At 43.5% G+C, this 20,766-nt stretch overlaps 1 protein-coding gene across 1 annotated transcript in view; it reads right to left on the bottom strand.

The window, feature by feature from the left end:
- Positions 1-20,766, bottom strand: part of TLR3 (toll like receptor 3) — a 43,285-nt gene that overhangs the window by 10,014 nt on the left and 12,505 nt on the right. Inside the window, exons 2-4 of the mRNA XM_075610125.1 lie at positions 17,453-17,504; positions 14,626-15,085; positions 13,954-14,145 (exon numbers count right to left, since the gene is read on the bottom strand). Coding sequence (XP_075466240.1) covers positions 13,954-14,145; positions 14,626-15,078 — 645 coding nt within the window. The 5' untranslated portion in view covers positions 15,079-15,085; positions 17,453-17,504. The remainder of the gene's footprint in view (positions 1-13,953; positions 14,146-14,625; positions 15,086-17,452; positions 17,505-20,766) is intronic.

Below are 20,766 nucleotides of genomic sequence, written 5' to 3' on the forward strand. Positions count from 1 at the left end.
TCTTTATTAAGGTGATTGACATATGAAGTAGCAAAAAGGCATTTATACTTACTATGAGCGCTGGCATCAACAATCCCCTTCACTTCCTGGTTCGTGAAAAATGGTGCGAAACGTATGACCTCAGCGCGTCATCATAACAACAACAACAACAACAACAACAACTTTATTACACTGTGTGCAGAAACAACGCAGTATCTTGTATTGAAGGAATTTAGTATAACTAGCCCTTCCATTGCTTCCAAACCTACGAGGGAGTAGCTCTTTTGTAAGGGGAGTGGTAAAACGCATAACGTCAGTGCATAACAACAAGAACTTTATTACACTGTGTGCAATGACAACAAAGTGATATATATTGAGGAAGTAATGCATAACAAACCTTTCAACAAGTTACAAGACCACAAGGAAGTGATTCTATTGTAAGGAGAGTGGTGATCTCGGCCACTACATAAAAAAACTTTATTAACAAACAATATGAACAAATGCATGTATAAGGTAGAATATCTCAAAATGTGTTAAAACCAAAAAAAAACAACTTTATTGCTCAATAATATAAAAAAATGAAAAGGAAGAGAGCGTAACAAAATAGATGAAAACAAATCAATATATAGAATGTTATATAACTAAACTCTTACTAATTCATATATTAAAATATAGAAACAATAAAAACAAAATCTTTTTGAACAATTTTAACAAATATGTATATGTCTGAGGAGAGGAGGACCAGTCACAGAAATAAGATGTAAAAAAACTGTGAAACACTATACACTGTCTGAATCACATATGGCCTAATCAAAAGACGAATCAGAGTCTTAACTCACAAAAACGGTGGAACAGAATGAATTCTCTATCATGTGAACATCTGAGATTAGATTTCTAACATTAATTATTTTGTTGTGTATATTAAACTATGTATATTTATTTATTCTTACAAATCAGAGTTTAGACTCTCAGGGATTCTAGTTCTCAAAGTAAATGTCCAGTAAAGTTCACGTTTATCTAGAATGTTTATTCTATTACCCCCCTCTGATGGGCATAGGGATATGTTCAATTCCCATATTAGAAAAATTATTTTATATCACCCAAACTACAATTAGTAAAATGGTTTGCTACTGGAAGAGTTAGATCCTTCTTAATGATTAATCGCATATGCTCCATGATACGGGTTTTCAGAGCTCTTGTAGTCCGTCTTACATATTGTTTCCCACATCCGCAATTTAGTAAATAAACTACGAATGTGGTACTACAATAAATGAAGAACCCGTAATCATGGAGCTAAATTGAGACTTAGAAATCATATGCCTACAGGATTTACAATGTAAACTCCCTTTTGGTAACATTCTATCAACAGTATCCTTAATTGGAATAAACTTCTAGAAACAAAATTGCCAACCGTTTTAGACCTCTTAAAAATGAAGTGAGGACCTTCGAAGTAATCTGACTCAGGACTGGATCAGCTGCAAGTACCCCCCAATGTTTTTTTAACAATATTTTTTATTTGTTGACTCTGTGTATTATATTGTGTAACAAACGTTGGGGCATCCAAAAAGGAGTTTCTTCCTGTTTTTTTTTTTTTAAAGTGAAGCTCAGTCCATTTCGTTAAACTCCGTCAATGATTTTTGGAGATCAGTGGGGGAATATCCTCTCGCCTCAAACCTGGAGATCAATTCTTTGGAGTGGATGATGAAATCATCATTTTTAGAACAGATCCGTTTGAGGCGAATCAATTGCCCTTTAGGAATGCCCTACAACAGGGGTTTGGGATGCCAGCTGTCAGCACGTAAATAAGAATTACATGAGTTAATTTTCCGAAAAACATTTGTACAATATTACAGGACATATCTATAAAAAGAAAGAGGTCCAGAAAATGTATATTGTGAATATCATGTGTGAGTAAAGTGAAGGTTGAGAACGTTATTATTAATAAATTCAATAAACAATAATAACGTGTACATCAACCTCCCAAATAATAATCAAATCATCAATATACCTCTCGCAAAACGTGATAAATTGTCTGTAGCGGGTTCCCTTCTCCAAACACGTGGACTGACCTAAGAATAGGTTGGCATAGGAGGGGGCAAAGCTAGTGCCCATGGCGGTACCTCGTGTTTGGAGATAGAAAACCCCATCAAACAAAAAATAATTATGAGTGAGTAAAAAGGGAATAGCATCCAAAATAAAAGTGCTTTGTGCCGGTGATAAATTAGAGTGCTCTAAATAAAACCTGACTGCTGCCATCCCGTGATCATGTTCAGTAATTGTACATAGAGCTTACAATCTATGTTTTTGGTGCCTGAGACACAGGGAGATAAAGTGACTTACCCAAGGTCACAAGGTCAAGACAACAGGTTCCAGATTCAAACTCATGGTTTAAAGTGTCAGTGTCTCTACTCACTGAGCCGCTCCTTCTCCTAGTAAAGAAGCATAGCATATTCTACCATCATCTCCAATATATTCTCCCAGCATGGACTTGACTAAAGAAATCTGTATGATTTGGTTCAAGTGTTTTGCAATAGTTATTCTGGATTTGAATGAAGAGGAGAATAATAATTTTGCCGGAAACATTATGGGCTAGATCAGGGGGGCGCAAACTTTTTTCCCTGCGCCCCCCTGCCGGCTGTCCCCTCACTCCCGCGCCCCCCCCAACCCCAACTTACCCTCGCACCGGCGTAATGACGTCACGTTGCCATAGCAACGTGACGTCACATGACCTCGCAGCGTCATTTTGACGCCACGTTGCCATGGCGACGCCGGGAGGAAGCCGCCGGAGCCACGGGTAAGTATGGTTTACAGAGGCCCTGCAGCTCCCCCGGCACTTAATTTAAGTGCCTTCGGGAAGCGCGCGGGGCCTCTGTAAACCCCGCGCCCCCCGTCGGCAGTCTCGCGCCCCCCCTGGGGGTCGCGCCCCACAGATTGCGCACCGCTGGGCTAGATTCTATCAAAGGCACTCATTTGGTATACATTTTATAAGAGCAAAAGTTTGCTTGCACAGGTTTCACCCTGTTAGCACCTTATTCACAAATATAGTTAGCAAACAGCTGCAGGTATAAAACTCAGCTGCTTTAAGCAAATATTGAAAATGATATGTCGATGCACTGATCCCATCTGTATTATATTGCCTGGAATCAATTAAAGTATAAAGGAGCACTCAGCATATGCGCTCCTGCCACAGGTGCACATTGATCCTGGCAAAAGTTGAATGTACTGTAGATCCGCATCAACAATGGGACTTTGATGTAATCTCTAATACATTTTTATGTCCTCCTCACAAACTTCACTGGAGTACATGCCTCATTATTTATGCTTATTATATTACCTATAGGCCTACTGTAATTTTAAAGCATTGTACTTCTCACATTTATGTCCACTTAATCAGATTAGCACATTACATTGTATTAGTATGTTTACAGCCTAAATATCCAAGGCATGAAAGTTGATATGGATATTTGTGTGTAACCCCCTGTGTCTGCTACCAGCACAGGGCATGGCCCCTTTAAGAATTAGGCATAGAGGTGTGGGGAGAGCGGAGGCGCGCTAACGCTGAGGCTCGCCTGCTTCAGTCAGCGCGATTGCACGGACTTGCAGGCGAGCCAGCGTGCGCGAAGGGAGCCGGGGGGAGGTGGTTGGAGGCGGGGCAGTGACGTCGCTGGGCCAATCGCCCGCGACGCACTGACGTCAATGTCACGGCACCGACGTCACGGCGCCGTGACGTTGGCGCTGCTTAAGGCTGATTGGATGTTTTCAGCCGACATCGCGCTGAAAAACAGCTTGGCGCTCGGCTGAAAACTCCAAAGCCTGAGCACGCCTGCGGACGCTCGCGTGAGCCCCCTCTCAAGGCATCCTCATTGAGGATGCAGGGGCTCAGCGCGGAGCGTCCGCACGCCTCAGCGCTGCTTGTCGTCTATGGATGCAGCCTTACATTCCACTGGACCATGGGACTTAGGCTGAGTCCATAGAAGGACCGACAGCGCTGAGCCATGAAGACGCTATGCGATGAGCCCAGTCATCCTCAATGAGGAAGTCTTGAGAGGGGGCTTCCGTGAGCATCCACAGGCATGCTGCGGCGCAGGGATTTTGTATCTGAGCGCGCTGTCAGCTGAAACACCCAATCAGAGCGAAGCATCACGAAGTTGGCGCCGTGACATTGACGTCAGCGCTTCGCGGGCTTTTTTCCCCATGATGTCAGTGCTCCGCCTCCCGATCGCGCACGCTGGCTCGCCTGCAAGTCCATACAATCGCTCCTGATTGAGCAGGCGAGCCTCAGCGTCAGCACGGAGGACCGCTGTCAGTGCTTCTATGGACGCAGCATTAGTCAGAGGAATCACAGAGGGAGTTCTGCTGAGAACTAATGGAGTGAGGTTGTGTGCAGATCCCTCCTGTGCAAAGGGATCTGCATGAGCACCACCACATAGAGAGAGGGAGAAGAGGAATCCTGCACAGAATAGTTTCTGTAATAAGCAGAAGCAGTAAGCAGAAACAGACAGCAGCAGAGGCAACAGTCTGCAGGCAGGCTCTTTGTGCAAAGTATCAGGGGTCCATCAGCCTCCAGCCTAAGGAAACAATGAGTAACTACAAAGAGGATCTTCATCACCAAGACAAGTATAAGAGGTACTGAAGTCTTCGCGAAACACAGGCCTGCCACAGTATCACACTAACCACCATGAGCTCCAACGTTACGTGCTGGCACATATACCAGGATTCTCTAAGACACAGGGTTGTCAGGGGTAATATAAGGCTGCGATTATACAGCCGAACTGCAGGGCTCGTGCGCGCATCTGTAACGTCACAATAGCGACATCACAGAGAGCGACATGTGCAGAAGCACATGCTACTGCGTGCGTGCCTGCAGGCTGAAGTCTGTTTTTTTGATCGGACGGCCGCATCACATGACATGGCAGTCACAACCCAAAAACAAATTTTGAAAACGCTCCAACTGTTTCCCGCTTACCAGCAGCGAGCGAGGAGACAGTCAGATTTGATACAGGCAGTTTTCAGGTATGTAGAACACTTGTTTTTGCGTCGCTTTGTGTCACTACGGGCGACTCCACTGGCGTTTTTGTGTATAATCACAGCCTAAGACTCTCCAATACCTAGGATTGTGCTGGGGTTGTACTGTAAGTGTAAGAATGGTACTATGGTGATCCTCAACCAGCGAGATTCGCTGTGATGGTCTAAGAGTTGTGTTTAAACCTTTTCTATTGATCATAAAATTGTTGTAACTGCCCTGGTATCGTGCTCGGTTTGTCTGACATATGACCACATGCTCAGCTGGTAAATACACGCAGCATTAATGGGGAGGAGAACTCAGGCCCCCACATCAGCAGGAAACAGATTCATCTGAGGTAGTTAACGGAGGGGTTACATGTGTATCTTACCCAAATCCTTGTCTATGCATTAACACTAAATACTGTACGTTCACCTGTAAACCTGAAGTCACTATTCTTATTCAGCTATTCTTTTTTTAGGCATCCTATAATTCATTTGGCATTCTATGACATTTACATAGTCAAAAAAGGTTTATTAAGTTTGCTTAATAGGAGTTTGGATAATATTAAAGCCCATTCCCATCTCTCCTTTGGTACATTACAATTAAGCTGCGCAATACTTGGGTAATAAAATGCACCCATTTTATCAAAGAAAATAACTTGGAAACAATGTTATTTTTCTTTGTTAATTCCGGTGCAGTCTCTGTGCTTGGGCTTTGACCACTTGGCCTGCAGCCAGGGGCCTTCAATAAATAACCACCTATTATGTCCATGTCTGCTATTCAAAATGCAAAATGCTATGTTACAGTATATAAAAGAGCTTCACTGTGATCACGGACAGGGTGCAAAAAGTACAGTACTAATCAAGTACTATTTAGCATGTTTCACATGCATTCAAATGAATTATAAAGATGCTGCAGCTAAAAGCAAAATTGTGCTGTCAGATTTGTTTGTAGGTGCAATTCTTCCATGGTGAATTATGACACAGATTAGTGCACACAATCAGATAATTGCGCATTCTAACAGAGTTTGCTATTTTCCATGAATGGGGCTTTGCAAAACGTTTATTCTGAAGTGGGAGAAACAATATTAATCAAACAGTTCCACTTATGCTAAAAAAAAAAAAAAAAATAACAAAAAAGTGAGTTGTACATTTAAAAATACATCTCATTACCATACAAATACCTCCATGATACAACTGTTGTTCACATGAGAGCAGCAATGAAAGTATAGTAACCTGTCCCAAGTACTGATCAAACGTTTTTTTATCTGTAAAAAAGCTGAAATTAGAACTAAAACATCACAGTGACTAATGAGTTTTGTTTCTGAAACAGGTAATACTGTACTTCTTTCACACTTAACGTTTAATGAATAAACTGGGTAGTGCTTACCCTCTACTCTACTGTTAACTCCAAGTGTACCTTTAGTAACCAGGAGATGGGTAGGGGGTGTAACACAGGCATCTCTTATCTTCTTGCAACATTTTGTATTTATTCAGGGTTTGCCCAATTTATTTTAATTTCTCAATGCTAAGGAATACTTCTATTTTTAAGGTTCTTCACTCTCACTGATTTTAGTTTAAAGTATTTTAACATTTCTACCAAAGAATGTCTGGGACATAACACCGGAGTCACCCCAAAGGCGTCTCCGTAAGAAGAGAGGCTCCCCAATATGCCTTCACTGCCTTTGTCCACCAAGCTAGCATGGAAGGGGTTAACAGCATGAGGACAAGCACTACATCACAGACCACATGTCTTATTGAGGTACTGTGTGCTGCTATGTTGCTTTTTTTTCATTTCTACCATAGAATCTCTGGGAAATAACACCTGAGTCATCTCAAAGGCATCAGCCGTAGGGCAGCAAAAGAGTGTCGCCATTTGCTGCCGTTCACTGATGTTTGGTATTGTTACAGCTGCTCTATTGCAATCTGAAATTCACCAACCCCCTCATCTCCTGTACCCAATGTTTCAATTTACCCTGCTTATAGACTGTAAGCTCCTTGTGGCAGGGCCTCCTAATGACACATTGCAGGCCAATCCTACCTCTTCTAACGCAATTGTAATCCTCAAAAACAAGGCAGGAGATCACAGGATCTCCCAAAGATCCCTATTAAGTTGCACTCTAGAGCTGCTATAATGTATGGGGGTAAAATACTCCCTGACACAATGTCTGATAGGCTGTATGGTGTACACAAGGTAACCGCTCCCAATTTGTGTATTATTACCATTCCTTTGCACCAGCTGTGTCTTGATTGTAAACTTTATTTACTACTACTATTTGGTGAGCGGTATACCACAAGTTATGTTATATAGCAATTGTAATCCTGCCTGTAAATGTTACTTATGCCTATAATAATATCTCTGACTGTGCCTGAAATGTCTGTAAATGAAATGTATAACCTTTGTGTATTTAATGTAACCATGTACTATTATAATTTAGTCTTTTCCTGTCTGTCTCTTGTGTAACAAAATAATTGTATTTAATTGTAGTTGTTCTCAAATTGACTGTAAAGTATTGCGATGCGCCCTTTAAATAGAGGCCTGTATTTACTTAAAAAATTGTTGATGATGATGTGTCATAAATCCTTTTGTTATAAAAACTAAATGTCAGGAATCGGCGTTCTCCTCGCTTCCCACACAGAGCACCTCCTCTCCGCAGGGAGCCCCTGGACCCACAAAACAATCCGGCCTTACCGTCCTCCACGGCTCCTCGCCCCTGCCGCCGTCGCGGGATCACTACCCTCGGCGATTCCTCTGCTCAGCGCCGGGCGCGCCCACGCCCCCCTGCACGCACACCTACACGCACGCCAGCCTCAGACGTTATGTGCATGCATTCCCAGCTTACAGAGCACACGCCTAACAGAGCACTTTTAACCACTGCTCCTGCAGTGAGGCGTCGCCCCCAAGCATCACACAGTTACATGCAAATCAATGATTACACTCAGCTGGGCTGTAACACCTCCCTCCTATCAGGAGGACTCCTTGCAGTCCTCCAGGCCTGCCCTCTTTTCCCATTGGCCTGCCCAGCTTTATTATGCCTGTGCTTCCCATCACTCATCGCTCTACATAGTTCTGTATGGTAGCATTTGACTACTCTCTCAGTGACTCCTCAGGTATTGACGCGGATTGGACGACTACCCCCTCTGGCTCTCGACTTCGGCTCTACTTTGACTTCGTGACTTCTGGCATCCCTGTAATACGGCTTATACCTTCGATCATCCGCAACTCTCCTATCCCTGATCTTGGCAACGGCAATAACTACTCCTCCTCTACTACCGGTACCGGCAAGTATTGTCTTCATTACTATACCTGGCCTGGCAACACTAACACCACACTCTGGACGCGCTCCCTTTGCTGCGGGTGCGTGTATCCCTACGTCCCACCTCAGCACAGGGGACGGGTCTGGTCTGCGGGCAGCACCGACGTAACATTATGTCGAGCCCACAAGACGCAGACCAGACCGAACTTCAACAGTTTCTCTCTAATCTGCTTCAGCATAACCAGGCCATGGCGGATCAAATTGTGACACTTACACGCCAGGTCACAGTACTCTCAGACAGGGTACCGACCGCGACCCCGCCAGATGTAAGCCCCCACTCCGCAAGCGCAGTTAGCAGCTCAGATGTAAGGATTCCTCCCCCCAAGCCTTATGCAGGTGAACCGCAAGATTGTAGGGGTTTCCTAAACCAGTGTGAGGTGCAGTTTGAAATGGCTCCCTATCTCTACAATACTGATCGCAAGAAGGTAGCCTACATTTATAACCTCCTCACTGGCAGCGCCCTGGCTTGGGCTTCCCCGGTTTGGGAGCGACGTTCTGACCTTACCCAAGATTACCCGGCATTTAAAGCCGAGTTTCAACAAGTATTCGATTCTCCCGCTCGTCGGGAGATGGCATCTGTTTCTCTCCTCCAGATCACTCAGGGACGGCGAATGGTGACGCAGTATGCTGTGGAATTCCGGACTCTAGCAGCCGAGACTAACTGGGGACAAGAGGCTCTCATCTCCGTGTTCTGGCAAGGCCTGGCAGATCCCATCAAGGATTAACTCTCTCGCCAATCCAGGCCGGATCAATTGGAGGTCCTCATTGATTTGGCTGTCCGAGTGGATCAACGTATCCAGGTACGCCGCTCAGAGCGTCGCGTCCATAACTTTCAAGTTCCGTTCTCCAGTACTCCCAGCAACACTCCTGCACTGGAGTTGCCAGAGCCAATGCAATTGGGGGTACAACGCATCCGCACACCGAAACGGCAGTTCCGCCACGCCGGGGGATTGTGTTTCTACTGCGGATCCATGGAACATCTGGTTCGGGAGTGTCCACTGCGTCCGGGACGGGAACACCCAGTGAGTACAGAGGGGCTCTCTCTGGGTGTAATGTCTCCACGTCCCCTTTCTAAAGGTGAACTCCCTAAGAAACTTACATTTCCAGTCTCCCTTTCAGGCGATAAGTTCAAGACTTCTACCGCCGCTTTCATTGACTCAGGAGCTAGAGGAAACTTTGTGGATCTTGAATTCGCCAGGTTAAACCGTATACCACTCGTGAGAAAGAAGCTTCCCATCACACTCGTCGGTATCGATGGACGTCCTCTTACCCCGGCCCACATCTCCTTAGAGATGGCTCCCTTGCTTCTGTCCTCACATCTGCACAAGGAGATCTTAGTTCTCGATGCCATTCACGCTCCTGGGATACCCATCACCCTTGGTCTTCCTTGGCTACAGCTTAACAATCCTCTCATTGACTGGACTTCCTCTGCCCCCATTTCCTGGAGGCCGAGGTCAGACGAGACTCATCAACTGCTGGCCAATACCTCTGTTCCCGAAGTTATTCTACCTTCCGTTTACCATCAATTCCGGGACGTTTTCAATAAGGTACAGTCAGACCTCTTGCCGCCACACAGGACTTACGATTGTCCGATCGATCTAGTTCCAGGTTACTCCCTACCCAAGTCCAAGACCTACCCCTTGTCGTTACCAGAATCTCACGCTATGGATGAATATATCCAGGAGAATCTCAAGAAAGGCTTTATTCGTCACTCCAATTCCCCAGCAGGGGCTGGGTTTTTCTTCGTCAAGAAAAAGGACGGGTCGTTGAGGCCTTGCATCGACTACAGGGGTTTAAACCACATCACTATTAAAAATCGTTAACCACTTCCCCTTATTACCGAACTGTTTGATAAATTACAGGGGGCCAAGATTTTTTCCAAGTTGGATCTACGTGGTGCCTATAATCTGGTGCGCATCAGGAAGGGGAATGAATGGAAGACGGCCTTCAACACGCGTAGTGGACACTACGAATATCTAGTAATGCCTTTCGGCTTATGTAATGCTCCCGCTGTCTTCCAGGATTTCATCAACGACGTCTTTCGTAAGGTACTCAATATTTTTGTTATTGTATACTTGGATGATATCCTGATTTTTTCCAAAGATCTCCAGGACCATATACGCCACACCTCCTACGTCCTTTCCCGTCTCCGTGAACACCATTTGTACGCCAAACTGGAGAAGTGCACCTTTCATACGACCTCTACTCCGTTCCTGGGGTATATCATTTCCGATGAGGGGTTTATGATGGACTCCGGTAAACGTCAAGCAGTCACTGAATGGCCAAGACCCAACTCTCTCAAGGCCATACAACGTTTTTTAGGGTTCGCTAATTACTATCGTAAGTTTATACAGAGTTTTTCCACCATTGTGGCACCCCTCACTGCGCTCACCAAAAAAGGAGCTGATCCTTCTGCTTGGTCACCCGAGGCCATCTCCGCCTTCGAGACACTCAAGGAAGCCTTTATATCCGCACCTATTCTCCGTCATCCCAACATCGAACTTCCCTTCGTCCTGGAGGTCGACGCTTCTGATTGCGGCGCTGGTGCCGTTCTTTCCCAGAGACCCACGCCCCAAGATAAGTTACATCCCTGTGCATATTTTTCCAAGAAATTCTCGTCTGCCGAGAGGAACTATGACGTGGGTAACAGGGAACTTCTGGCCGTGAAGATGGCTCTTCAAGAGTGGAGAAACCTGCTGGAGGGGTCAAAAGAGCCGTTTACTATTCTCACGGACCACAAGAACCTTCTTTACATAGAGAACGCTCGACGCCTTGGTCCACGACAGGCTCGTTGGGCTCTTTTTTTTTCTCGATTCGATTTTCACCTGTCCTATATTCCCGAGACCAAGAACGTAAAGGCAGACGCACTCTCCCATATACATTCTTCTGAAGAGAGGCCAAAGGAATCATTGGAGACTATCCTTCCACATGAGAGGATTCTCGCCACGTCTACTTTCAAGAATCTTGACAAGATTTTGCACTCCCAGAGACGCATTCCCAAGGACTTGGTCGTTCCCGACAAAAAACTCTTTATACCAACCAAATTTGTTCCAGAGGTCCTGTCTTGGGGTCACTCCTCTAAATCTGCAGGTCATCCAGGTTTTAAGAAGACTACTGATCTCATTCGTCGGAATTTCTGGTGGCCAAGGATGTCTCAAGATATTCTGGAGTTTACCCGCGCATGCCCCACGTGCGCTCAAAGCAAGAATCTCCGTCAAAAGCCTCAGGGTTTTCTGTTACCTCTTCCAGTTCCCGACCATCCCTGGTCCCACATTTCTATGGACTTCATCGTGGAGTTGCCCAGGTCCAGAGGAATGAACACTATCTTGGTGGTCGTGGACAGGTTCCCGAAGATGTCCCATTTCATTCCACTTAAAGGATTACCCACCTCCCCCGCCCTTGCTGATATCTTTACGGAGCAGATTTTCCAGATTCATGGGATTCCTTCGTCCATTGTGTCTGACAGAGGTTCTCAGTTTGTATCCAAATTTTGGAGAGCTTTCACGAAGAGATTGGGCATCTCTTCTTCCTTCTCTTCCGCCTATCATCCTCAGTCCAATGGACAAATGGAGAGAATCAATCCCTGGAGAAGTACCTGAGATGTTTTATATCCGATTTCCAGGATGATTGGGCTCAACTCCTCTCTTGGGCAGAGTATGCCGTCAATTCTGCAAAAAACGAGTCCACCCGGGAGTCACCCTTCTTTATAAATTATGGGTTCCACCCTCGCTGTCTTCCCATCTCCAACATTCCTTCTGGAGTACCAGCCGTAGATGAACGCATTTCTTCCCTCCAAACCGCATGGTCCAGGATTCAGTCTACCCTTCTCAACTCCTCCCGCAGATCGAAATTACAGGCCAATCGTCATCGTCGTTCGGCGCCCAGTTACAAACCAGGGGATTTGGTATGGCTCTCCTCTAAGAATATCCACCTCAAGGTACCATCTCCTAAACTGGCACCTAAGTTCCTGGGACCCTTCCCTATTTGTGAACAAATCAATCCTGTGGCATTCCGGCTCCAACTACCACCTAGTATGAAGATTCCCAATGTCTTTCATGTGTCTCTCTTAAAACCATTTATCTCCAGTCACTTTTTTCCGTATCAGACTCGTAAACCGGATCCCATTACGGTACAAAATAACGAGGAATACGAAGTTCACTCTCTTTTGGATTCTCGCCTATCCAGGGGTCAGCTCCAGTTCTTGGTGCTGTGGAAGGGCTTTGGCCCTGAAGAGAGATCCTGGGTACCTTCAAAGGACATTCATGCCCCGGCCCTTCTTAAGTCCTTCAGGAAGAAGTTTCCAGAAAAAACGTTCTTGGACCGTCATGAGGCCGTTCCTGAAGAGGGGGGTACTGTCAGGAATCGGCGTTCTCCTCGCTTCCCACACAGAGCACCTCCTCTCCGCAGGGAGCCCCTGGATCCTCAAAACAATCCGGCCTTACCGTCCTCCACGGCTCCTTGCCCCTGCCGCCGTCGCGGGATCACTCCCCTCGGTGATTCCTCTGCTCAGCGCCGGGCGCGCCCACGCCCTCCTGCACGCACACCTACACGCACGCCAGCCTCAGACGTTATGTGCATGCATTCCCAGCTTACAGAGCACATGCCTAACAGAGCACTTTTAACTACTGCTCCTGCAGTGAGGCGGCGCCCCCAAGCATCAAACAGTTCCGTGCAAATCAATGATTACACTCAGCTGGGCTGTAACACCTCCCTCCTATCAGGGAGGACTCCTTGCAGTCCTCCAGGCCTGCCCCCTTTTCCCATTGGCCTGCCCAGCTTTATTATGCCTGTGCTTCCCATCATTAGTCGCTCGACATAGTTCTGTATGGAAGCATTTGACTACTCTCTCAGTGACTCCTCAGGTATTGATGCGGATTGGACGACTACCCCCTCTGGCTCTCGACTTCGGCTCTACTTGGACTTCGTGACTTCTGGCATCCCTGTAACACGGCTTATACCTTCGATCATCCGCAACTCTCCTATCCCTGATCTTGGCAACGGCAATAACTACTCCTCCTCTACTACCGGTACCGGCAAGTATTGTCTTCATTACTATACCTGGCCTGGCAACACTAACACCACACTCCGGACGCGCTCCCTTTGCTGCGGGTGCGTGTATCCCTACGTCCCACCTCAGCACAGGGGACGGGTCTAGTCTGCGGGCAGCACCGGCGTAACACTAAATTAACTTAAAAAAAACAATAATATTACATCATTCTCAGAGAACATCCATTTGAAGCAATACAATATTTCGTTACATAAGAGTGTGATAACTATTTGTGTTATAACTTGAAATCCTCACAGTGGCATCTCAGAGGATTTCCATCTGAGTTTGAAATTAAGATTAAGGTTTATTAAACCCATACAATTAACAAAAAAAAAAAAATAGAGCATACAATCTGACAAGTGAAATGCAGTAAATGTGTCAAACTCTTACCTCTAGTTTTTCTAAAGGAAACTAAAATGATAAACAAGTAGGGTAAAAAATTTGAATCAAAACTGTGGTATTTATCCCTGATCCGTAGCAATATAATCCCTTGTAGTTACTGAATATTTTCATCATCCTCATTCAGGGGTGAAGTATTCATGTTGGCCAGACTACACAATCCATACAATTTGCCATACAAAGTAGCATGGAAAAGCAAACCCTTACCACTTTCACGCTGTTTGATGATAGGTCAAGCTTCTGTAGAGAAGTGTTGCCCAGAAATTCGAGTGCCTCTCTCTTCAGCTCACTGATCTTATTAGAAAACAGCAGGAGTGCCTGAAGATTTGGCAATTGTTGCTTGGTTCCTAATGCAGTAGATGTCATTTTGTTGCGAGACATGTCCAGTACACATAAATTCTGTGGATAAAGATTGTATACTAGTTTATTTACAAATTAAAAGCAAAAACAGCAGGCTGCGGTGACAGAGTCTATGACAAATAGTACAAAAATTAGGTAACCGTCGAAATTATCAACAAGATGTGATGTTGAAAAATGTCATCAACTAAAATTTAAGTCCCATTCATTTGAAATGAGCTGAATTCTTCCTCCAACACAGTAAAGACAGATTGACATCCTCTTGAATTAAAGCCCAAGCCTCACAGGAAATATACAACAAAAAAACATTCTGAGCAATAGGAAAAAAAGAATATATTTGATTACTGATAAAGTAATGTAACATCGCTGACTTGTAATCATCGTGGTACATACTATGATACACTGTTGCTCCCTGTGTACTCCCACCCACAAGGTTAACAAATGGAAACATTATTAAAAACTGTACAAGAGTAAACGAAACAATCTTACAAATGAAATGCAGTAAATATGGTTGTCTCTTACCTCTAGCTTCTCAAAAGGATTCCCACTTATACTGCTTATTCCATTGGAATTCAAATGCAGCTCGATGAGGTTGGTGCACGAAATGAAGTATTTTTCAGAAATCTTGTTATATTCATTATGCTGTAAATTTAAGATCTTTAGCAGAGGCAAGTTTTCGCACAATGCTGGATCAAATTGATGGAGAATATTAAATCCAACATCCAATTGCACGAGCTGATCATACTTAGAGAGATTAGCAGAAGGCAGTTGCTTCAACTGGTTATGAGAGAGGTCAAGCACTGTTATGTTCCTAGGAAGATCAGATGGAATTTCAGACAGTTGCTGATGACTGCAGTCAGCTCTTCCCTGTGTGACCGTGCACTGCTTTTTAGCCAAGACAGAAAGCACACATACTGTATAAATTGTACAAAAGCTGTGTAGCAAAGTCATTGGAAAATAAAATGCAAATTTCATTTTTTTTCTGGAAAGAAGAAAAAAAGATGAATTCAAATTGTACATATTTTTCAGTTAAAGAAAATGAATCAGTTAAATAATACACTTGCAAAATTCTGACCTCTTAGGAATAGTTAATACACTGAGGGCTAATTCTACTCTACAGTAGAGAAGGAAAAGTACAATTATTCTCTGCCTAAAAGCAAAAATGTTTTATATATTTTAAGAAATATAGTGTAAGTCTACAGTAGGTGATGGGAAGATTGATGATCCTAAGTATATTCAATACATCATATATTGTATTATATATTGTGACCTGTCTGATGAAATATGGGTTAAAAAAAACATTCAATCGGGACATTCAGTGTTGAAAACGTCCACTGATATACACTCTGGAAAATCCATTATTCTTCAAACTATTCCATCTAACAACTACTGTATGTCCAAGCCAGGCTTCAAGATATATGAGCTTTAGTGATGTGTCCCCTGAAACATTTAGTAAACACAATTATCAAAGAAGTTAAATATATTCACTTGAGATGTTTGACCTTAATTCTTATCCGGAGCGTAAACCACTTCCTGTGCTGGCAACTAGCACTCAACCACAATGCATCTGGTGAGTATACGCACCTCCGGTTATCAGTATTAATTAAATATTTGTCCTATTGGTCTAAAATAAATAGTACATTTTCATTTTTTTAAATCCAAATTCCATTATTTATGTTCCTTCACTGACTGGTGTATGCTTTAACCTTTTTGATGCCCTATTGACATACAGTACCGGGTACTAATGTGCAAAAGCTCATTGTACAGGGGGGATAGGTCTGACCGCCCTTTGTATCTGGGTTCGAAAACATGATGCAGAAGTGCCAGGGGATCCGGTGGCACTCTGGTGCCGCCAGAACGCCGGCACTGGAAAGGGTAAAGAATGGACTGATAAAATAACTAGCTCACAAAATCATAGCGGAAAGGAAGACAGGGGAACTTTCGTCCCCTAAAAGTTGTTTCAAATTAAAAATGACATTTGAAATTGAGTTATGCCCTGAATTAGTACCTAAGGAAAGTGTTTGGATGTACATGTAATGGTGTTTCCCCCCCACCCCAATCTCACATTGGCTCCTTACGTGAGGAAACTGACCCATGTTACATGTAATATAGTGTGGTGCACCTGCTGGCTTACAGGACTCCTGAGTCTCCTGCTTGATGGTATGGGGACAGGCTTCTGGGGACATACCCAGTACGTACTCACGGTGACAGCACCTCCATCTATTGCAGGCCCCAGGATATGGGGTGGAATCCCTGGAATAGAACGTCCCCCTCAGGGATGAGAGATTCCAGTCTCAAAACCGCTTCTTATAATCAGGAACACTTTATTGCACCAACAGCATACACTGGAGCAGCATACACAGCAGTACAGGAACACAGTAACACAGGAGTTCTCCTGCAGGATGGACCTGGCCTTACACTCCCAGTCAGGGCCCTGGAAGCAGGCCTAGCTCTTCCACTACCCCCTATCAGAGTAGTGGGAACAGTCTACCCGCCTCTCCCTTAAGGGAGGGCCCACAGATTGGCAGAGCCTTGCACAACTGGGTTTGGTGACTGAGCTCCTCTCAAGGTAGGAGCAACTGATCTAAATCAGGAAGTGCTTCTCCCTAAATCACATTCAGCAAGAGCCTGCCCCTGTCCCTTATTGGACACAGACAGAACTGCACTGCCTCATCTGACTCAGAGAGCTGCAGTGAGTGGGGAGAACCCATGATTACTCTTGGCAAACTTACCCTTATTAAGTATTACTGCCAGGAGGAGAAAGAACTATAGCCCCAAAACTACCCAGGGCTACTACAGTAGACACATAGGGGTATAGTCTATTAGCTCAGAGATCACCCATCCATATGGTCTGACACAGAAGCCCCACTGACTTCAATGGGACTTCCATGTCAAACCGCACTGATCAGGATCTAGAAGCTTATAGAATATACCCCATACTGTTCTATAGTAGCGTAAAAATAAAATGGAGCAGGGTGGTAGAATCAAGATGCATTTAAATTCTGTCACCTTTGCAGTGTTTATTTTCCCCTTTCCCTCAGAAAAATAACAGGTTAATTTTTCTTTTTATGAATGAGTTTTATTTTGGCTTTGTTAGCCTCACTGCTGCCATGTGGGGATTCATTGATGACATTGCAGAAGATCTTAACCCTAGCTGAACATGCTCATGTATGTAGATAAACTGCAGCGATGCCGGGGAAAGCCACAGCTGTTTGATTTTTAAGTAGCAACTTCGGCAAAAGTCAGCCTAGCTACATCTGTATAAATAAATCTAATCCTAATATAGAATATTATGTCACCCTTTGAGCCCGGCAGGCCTATCTAGCAGCAAGAGGGTTAAATAACTCACCTTCTAAATAAGACAGATTTACATCAGTTCATCAGTGTAGTTTATGTATCCACTATAAGAAAGTGAAACACAGGAAACAACAATGTTAGCAAATACTATGGAAGTCACAAATACTGTACTGTTCTTTATTTATTTATTTTATCACCCACCTAAATATGATATGAAAAATAAAGCTTCTCTACATTTTTATTTAAATTCTCCCAAAAAGTGAGCATTTCACTGTCTCCCTCTCCCCCAATATTTATTCTGAATGTCCAGATTAAAAAAGAATGTGAGGAGCTAATGTTTTAACTATATTTTTATATTGTCGGATGTAATATTATACATAAAGTAGGAATAGATTTGCATCAACTACTTAAGTTTCTTTCATAAATGCAATGTTCTCTTATTTTCTTCACGTGGCATAAAATCAGCTGATCTTTCATTTGTCAAAAACAAATTCCTCCTTGAGTAATAGCTATTCTAATAGTGGGTGTGGCTGCTGAATCCTTTCTGAATGTACAGTAAGTTAAGGTATATTAGTTTATGTTTTAGTAAACTGCATATACTACTGATATTCTCCCACAGCTAATTTTACTTTTCTAGGCCTAAAACCAATTTCTTATGACTTTTCCAATCCTTTTTATATGGACGTTCTAGTCAAATGAATGGGCTCAAACATTCTCCAGCACAGGGAGAATGTCATTTTATATCATATACAAAGATACAGTATGTACTGAACTGGTAGGTCTTCCGGGGCTCCGGGGACACCTTGGTTCCTGAGATACTTACCGGTGACAGTACCAGTGCTCCCTCATGGAGAATTCTCTATGGCCACCAGTTTCGTCAATAGGAAGCAGCAACCTATTAGCATGCAGATTCTGAGAGATGTAGCAGTCATATTGTTTCTCTAGGCTGGAACATTAAACCCACGACCTTTAAAGGGTAAATATGTGGGGAACCAGGACTGGCACCCTGCTCTCTTAATTACAGTACTGAGTAATAAGGATGGGACAATTTGTGGGTTTGAAATCCAAACTTTCGTTTTGAAGTCTGGATCAAGCAGTTCGAGAATTCAGAGTTCAATTTGAACACCCTAATTTGAGCACATTTTAGCCAAAAGCCAAGAACTGCTCCTCAGATTCGTTTTTTTAGTAGTAGTTTTCCTTTATTTATTTTAATATGGTGTGACAAAAGTACCTTTTTGCTATGTACCTTTCATCCAGGGATCACCACTTTCACATAGCCTTCCAGGTATGGGAGACAGTCCACAGACACAGAGGTGAAAAATAAAGCTTTGGCCTGTTTATTTTGCCATTAAGATGTTATAGCAGAAAATATAAATAAATCTAAACAAACAAAATCCTTGCTCTACCGAGCATTAACTACCCATTTGGACACAAAGCACACCCAATAGGCAGTGCATCAACCGAAAATTATACACTGCATCTCCCTAGGGCTACATTATAGCAGAAACCCTGCAATAATTGAGGGGCAACATATACACCCTCCTCGACCATCCCCTTATATCTGTCACAATGGTCAAACTGATCATTTTTCAACAAAAGTTTGACCAATAGAGTTTTGACTAAACTAAAAACACAAAAAATTATTTAGAGCCAAAACACCAGTAAACGTGCCTACTCTTACTCACTACTCTAAATTATATATACACAGCTGCCACTGCCGGTTGTAGACTGCTTGCCTTGAGAATTCTGCACGAAAACCCATCTCACAATGCGAGATTCCTGCAGCCAGACTAATGGCCCATCGGATTAACAAAGCAAGGGTCCCTGCAATTGAATGGGACTCGCGCTGTGTGAATCCTACCGGGCAGCAAGTCCCATCAAACGCAGGGACTCCTGCTGTGTTAATCCGATGGTCCACAGCAGACTGTAATGGCCCATCTCACAAGTTACTGCGAGATGATCACAAATTTTCCTTGGCAAGTAATCTAAAACCGGCAGTTGCATCTGTATGTATGTATGTATGTATGTATGTATGTATGTATGTATGTATGTATGTATTTATGTATATATATATATATATATATATATATATATATATATATATATATATATATATATATATATATAAATACTAAGTGCGCAAATTAAAACATTAAACAATAAAATATAGTCACAAATGCTGCGTAGGTGTTACACTACACACAATAGCAATATATATTGGGGAAAAGGGGAAAACACAGGCGCAAATTGTTAACTAAGCAATTAAAATATGAGCATTAGTGGACTGGGGATAATCTGAGAGTCCTGGATTTCTCTGAAATAAAGTGTGGAAAAGAGACAAAATATGGTGAAGTACGTTTTTGTATTTGTTACTGCGCAAAAGTAGATCGCTACATACAAAGTAGCAGAAGTTTTAAAGCATATAGGATATAAAATCCTCTCTGTCCTGCTGCCTGGAGTTGTAGTCTGCTTCCTCCCCATGTGGAACGCCAAGATCCTCTGTGGTAGGCTTCCTCCGTCTGCAGCTGCCCTCCTGAGCTCCCTCGTTCCTCCTCTGGTGCCGCGAGATTGTACCGATGACGTCACTCCGCCGAGATTACAGCCGTAGCATCGGGGGTAACGTCCAAGAGATGCAAGGATATTCAGAAGGGAATAATGCTAAATATAAATTTAGGATATGGGATGCTATAGATATAATCAAAAGCCTCCACCCTACGCGTTTTGTCATGTTGCTAGGACTTCATCTGAACATTCCCCTTGCAGGACGGGATCCGCATTAATCCCTGATAAAGGACTGTAGAGGTCCGAAACGCGTAGGTGTGTTTTGTTACTTTGTTCTGATCCATTAAATAGCTTTTTATTTTTGAAACGTACTCCTGTTGGTTTCATTGCTGCATTTACAGCTGGATATAGTGCTTCGTTTTTTCCTCCTTCGTTTCTGCATTAAGATCCTCTATCAACGGATGCACATTCAACCCTGGGACACTGGATACATTGGACTTGCTGTTTATGGTGGATGAAGATTCCCAAGTGAGTTTATTCCATGTTGTCCATGCCATTATGTCTGTTCTAAGGATGTTTCATCTACCGGTCACCTGCAGGTGTCATTGATACTTTCCTTACCACCTGGCTTTGTGGGACAGTATTTTTACTGGGCTGCATCCTAGAGACATTTTATCATATCATTTACCAAGGGTTGTCTTCCATTTCAATTATATTATTTTCTTGCAATAAGTATTGTCTTGAGAGCACCACACACATTTTTTCTTATACGGTCTAGTGCTTTGCACTTATTCTATGTTTTTATTATGTATCACTGGGAAGGAATGGATTTCTAGTAATTGGAGTTTCCTATCCCTTGTGGGT

Source organism: Ascaphus truei, chromosome 1 (genome assembly GCF_040206685.1).
Source record: "Ascaphus truei isolate aAscTru1 chromosome 1, aAscTru1.hap1, whole genome shotgun sequence".
Lineage (NCBI taxonomy): Eukaryota > Metazoa > Chordata > Amphibia > Anura > Ascaphidae > Ascaphus > Ascaphus truei.